At 60.6% G+C, this 4,340-nt stretch overlaps 1 protein-coding gene across 1 annotated transcript; it reads right to left on the minus strand.

The window, feature by feature from the left end:
* Positions 1-1,935: 1,935 nt before the first annotated feature.
* LOC102891796 lies at positions 1,936-4,328 on the minus strand. Its single transcript, XM_025039001.1, has 4 exons — positions 4,271-4,328; positions 3,887-4,046; positions 2,211-2,760; positions 1,936-2,043 (listed from the first exon to the last, which is right to left on the minus strand). The coding sequence occupies exons 1-4, from the start codon at positions 4,326-4,328 to the stop codon at positions 1,936-1,938; spliced, it is 876 nt and encodes a 291-aa protein (XP_024894769.1).
* Between the last annotated feature and the right edge of the window lie 12 nt (positions 4,329-4,340).

Genomic DNA, 4,340 nt, shown 5'->3' on the forward strand with positions numbered 1-4,340 from the left:
AGGAGTCGTGCAGGCAGAGAGGGTTCCTGTGTGACCGACCCGCAGTAAGAACCCTGGGCTCTGAGACTTAAACGGGGCTTCTCCGGGCAGAAACACTGCCCACGTGTCACCGAGTGACACCTCATCGGTGGGAGAATATAGGAAGCCTGCGCCTGGACCATTCCAGTGTCCACCTGGCGTCTCATTTCTCGTGGGCAGTGCCGCGTAGCCTTTTGCTATAATAAAACTTGCCCCCGAGTATGGCCGTGTGGTGGCTCCTGTGGGTCCTCCTGCTGGAGCCCTGAGTGTGGATGCTCGAGAATGAAGCAGCTGACGCTGGTTTCAAGACCGAGCTCTCTGAACTCATGGTCCTGCTTCTGCTAGGGCCTGCTCGGGTTAGCCATGAATGTAAACATCCACGATTCACATTTTATCCAGAGGTTTTTGGTATTTTTTTCCATGGGACAATTATTCCGGGGTTTATGTGGCATCGTATTGTTGGACGGCCTAGCTTTAGAAAAAAAATTTATTTTTCCCGACGCGATCGCATCTTGGTGTGATGTCATCTTCTTCTTGATATTTCCACACGTCAAAAAAAAAAAAATTTTTTTTTTTAAATCCAATTCTCCAAGTGTCAAGCGTTTGCCTTTTCCATCTGAATTGTCAGGAGTGAGGCTGAAATGCAGCTTCCCTCATCCTTCGCTCCGGGCCGGCGGCCCTGCCGTCCCAGGACCAGCCTCTAAGAGTCTGTTTTTGGACCCAGAGAGGAGAGGCTGGGGGTGGGAGCAGCCTGTGGGTCTGCTGTGGAAGGACTAAGTGAGAAGCTGGAAGCAGAATTGTTTGTCACCTTCTCTGCTCAGGAGGGGCCGTGACCCAGTCCAGGAGGAGCTGCAGACGTGAGCACCCCGCACCCCGGGAGAGGCTTGGGGAGAGGAGATGGAGCTCACTCCCAGCGGTTTGTTTTGGCCTCTTTTCTAAGGGAGGAGGAGGCGGGGCAGCCGGTGGGGGAGGGAAAGCACAGATTCTCTCCCGCGGGGCAGCTGAGTTCTGGAGTCACCCAGATCCAAGACCAGCCTCATGGATCCTGGTGCAGAGCCCCCAGGTCCCACCACAGTGTGGGCTCCCCTGGCTTCCTGGGGTCTTCGGCCTGGGGCCGTGGGGTCAAGGACAAGGGCTCTGTGGGCTGCACCACCTTGGAGTAGAAAAACAAGAATGTGCCCTTGGGACTGACTGTCATGGGCCCTCTTCTGCAAACCATCCACTGTCCCTTCCTGCCTCCTCTGACAGCCTGCCCTCAGCTTGCCGCCCCGAACACACGGGCTCACCTCCATGGGTCGGTCAGAGGCTTTTCCAATAGTACAGACACAGGGGGACCAGAGATGTCAGAAACAGCGGAACCCCGACACTGAGCGTCATGGCCCGGGGAGAGGAGCAAAGCCGTAAGCACCGGAGTGACGAGGCTGTCTGTGCTCTGTCCCCAGCCTCCTCACTGCGCAGAACCCCCAGAAACCCCTCCCATCCGGCCTCAGTGTCCTCGTCTGAACGGCGACAGGCTCGGGCTGTGACGTGGGGCTGCTGGCCACCCCGCAGCTTGAGAAGGTCCGGGGAGAGCGTGCGGCGGCCCCTCTGCCACGCTGCGCACGCTCGCCCTGTGGCTCTGCTCATCGATGCTTCAGTGTTGGCCGTTACTTCCCACTAGTCTGTAACACGGTTTCTGCTTCTGCTTGTTCAGTGCCACCATCTGTGGTGACGGGTGTCTAGCTCGGTGCGGAACAGAGGATCATCTCCCTGGTGCCCATCCCCTTGGTTCTGCCTGCCTGCCACTTGCCGCCACCCCCTCCCTGGCCCACCCACCGTCAGCATGTCTATTTTCAAGAGGCACAGGTGCAGCCTGCTGAATTCTTCTGGACGCGGGGTGCTGTGGGGCTCACTGGGCCCCCAGGACGGGGTGCTATCTCAGAAGTTCTCTGTGAAGTAATAGCTCTGGAAATGATAAGCCCCGATGCTGATGGCCGCAGTGGCTGTGAAGAAAGCTGCCAGGGTGAGCAGGGCCTTTAGCAGGGCCTGGGGAGGAGAGGGGACAGAGCGACCTGGATGACTCAGTCTCTCCTGGATCCCGGCCCCAGGCAGAAAGCGTGCCCGCCAGTGGAGCAGGCCTGCAGTGGAGAGAGTCTTGGACCGGCCTCCGGCTTCAGGGCCTGTAGTCAACCCCTGCCCTTCCCCGAACTCACCCAGCAGATGCCACCCCCTTGGTCACGAATGAAGGCGGCGACTCCAGCCAGCACTCCTGGGGAGAGACCGAACCAGGAACAGGGCTGGCTCAGGAAGCGCAAGCCCCTCCTGCGTTTCCCTCGGCGACCCTCGCAGGTCTGGCTGCCCAGCTCCCGGCTGGCCCTCCCGCAGGACACCCCGTAGCTCGGCTGTTTTGAGCTGAGCTTTGTTGTCCGTGGTAAGGTAACAGGGAGGATGTCGAGGCCTGGATCGGACTCCCGAGGCCGCAGGACCCTCTGTTTTAGTGACATCGAAAAGTGCTGCGGCCAAGCCAGGTTGAGCCCTCTCTCCCGTCTCCCAAACCTTCCTTTCAAAGCCACACCAGGAGCTTTATGAAAATTCCAGAAGGGCAGGGTGAAGGTGTAGGTTGTGGAGACCCTACTGTTCGGGACGGATCTCCCAGCGGCCTCAGGCGGGCACTGGGCCCGCAGGCCTCTGCCCCTGGGCTCCCGGAGCCTGAGGGCTGGCACGTCCTGGTGGCCGGATGCCTCCGAGTCCTGTCTGGCTGTCCTGCAACTGATCTGAGTGTTTTTGCCAGTGGGTGGGTGCGGCCGATTCCTTTGGCCTCTCAATAAATGCGAGTGTTTGCTGTTATCCGGTGAGTGAGGCCAATGGGCTTTCGGTCCCCAGGACCTGCCCAGCAAGCTCCCTTTGCGGGCTGCACACACCTATCAGCTGACAGTGACACCCATCGGCCCCCCACTGTGTGCAGAGGGCAGCGGGAAACGACTAAGAGGTGACCCTTCCTTGTCGAGTCAACACTCGGCAGCGCGTTCGGCCTCCCTCATCTCCGTGCAAACGTCCTCGACCCTCAGCTGCCGTTAAAGGTGGGAGAGATGGCTGGCCTGGTGGGACACGCCCTGGGCAGGAAACGGGAGAGCTGACAGACACCGCCTTCCGCTCGGCCGTTTCTCAGCCATGGAAATAGGGGATCGGCCTAGATAACTTAGGGCCTTTTGGTCACTAACGTCCTACAGTCCCTTGTTGATGGTGGTGGTTGTCCCCTCCGACAGGAGGCCCACTTGCCCCTTCTCCATCCTGTCCACCGTCCGCCCGCCCCACTCGCCACAACCCCTGTCCAGATGGGAGCCCCCAGGACACGCAGATGTGGAGGGAGTCGGAGGACAGGGCGTAGACGGGTGCTCCCAGCAGCCCCAGCGCCATCTGCACCCGCAAGGCCAAGAGCCTGAGAACCCGGCTCCCAGGTCCCTGGCCCGGGGGCGACCCTCTGCCCCCACATCTCGGGGTGGCTTTTATGCCAGATATGAACTATTAGAACCTCATAAAGGAGAAAGAGGGGAAGAGAGATGTGGGGAGGAGAGAGAGAGGGAAAGGAGGGGGACCCAGCCGTGCTGGGTCTGGCGGAGGGGAGGGCACGGACTCAGGACGCCATCTGCTGAGACTTCCTGCGCTCACCTCCTTAGCCCATGGTCTGCCCTACTGACAGCTTTGCATGGGGAAGGCCAGTGAGTGAGGAAGAAGGCAGGTCACAGGACGACTGGGTGCCCAGGAAGAGGAGACGGCTGACTCAGCATCCTCCTCAGGGTGCGGCTGGCTGAGACCATTGGCACCAGGAGAGGGTGTCGCTCCTCTCCTGGTATGGAAGCCTGGGTACCACTCTGGTGGCCCTACTCACCCAGGAGGCCACTGCCATCTGCTGCCCCGAGTCTGGGAGGTGGCACCGGGGACAGGGAGCCACAGCAGGGAGCACCTAGTCAGCAGGAGCTGGGCCAGAGCAGACTCCAGGTGGATGTGCACGTCAATGTGGGTGGGCCGGCGGGGGGTCCCAGAGACCCCTCACTACCGTCCGCTGTGCCCAGGCCCATGGGCATCCGGTCTGGAGGAAAAGTTGGCAGATTTTCACAGATTTCATTGGAGCTGAGGACTGGCAGAGGCCCCGGGCCACAGAGCAGCATCTCTGGCCCTCTCGAGGGGCAAGGGGTGTCGTGTCAGGGCGCCCGCCTCTGCAGAGCCCTTGGGACTTCCTCTCATCCTCCTCCCACGGACTCAGGCTCTGGACCAAGCCATGCCTGCATCGCCCCCCTGTCCATCCTCAGCTTCCAGCCGGCTGGCACCATTGCGGCCCCACT

Source organism: Pteropus alecto, unplaced genomic scaffold, assembly GCF_000325575.1.
Source record: "Pteropus alecto unplaced genomic scaffold, ASM32557v1 scaffold48, whole genome shotgun sequence".
Classification (NCBI taxonomy): Eukaryota; Metazoa; Chordata; class Mammalia; order Chiroptera; family Pteropodidae; genus Pteropus; species Pteropus alecto.

Excerpts from the sequence above, each read along its gene's own strand:
- LOC102891796 (XM_025039001.1), bottom strand. The coding sequence starts at position 4,328 with ATGGTGCCAGCCGGCTGGAAGCTGAGGATGGACAGGGGGGCGATGCAG. Across the intron at positions 4,047-4,270 it reads GGCGATGCAGGCATGGCTTG|GGGTCTCTGGGACCCCCCGC; the intron begins GTCCAGAGCCTG and ends GACGGTAGTGAG. Across the intron at positions 2,044-2,210 it reads AAGGGGGTGGCATCTGCTGG|GCCCTGCTAAAGGCCCTGCT; the intron begins GTGAGTTCGGGG and ends TCTCCTCCCCAG.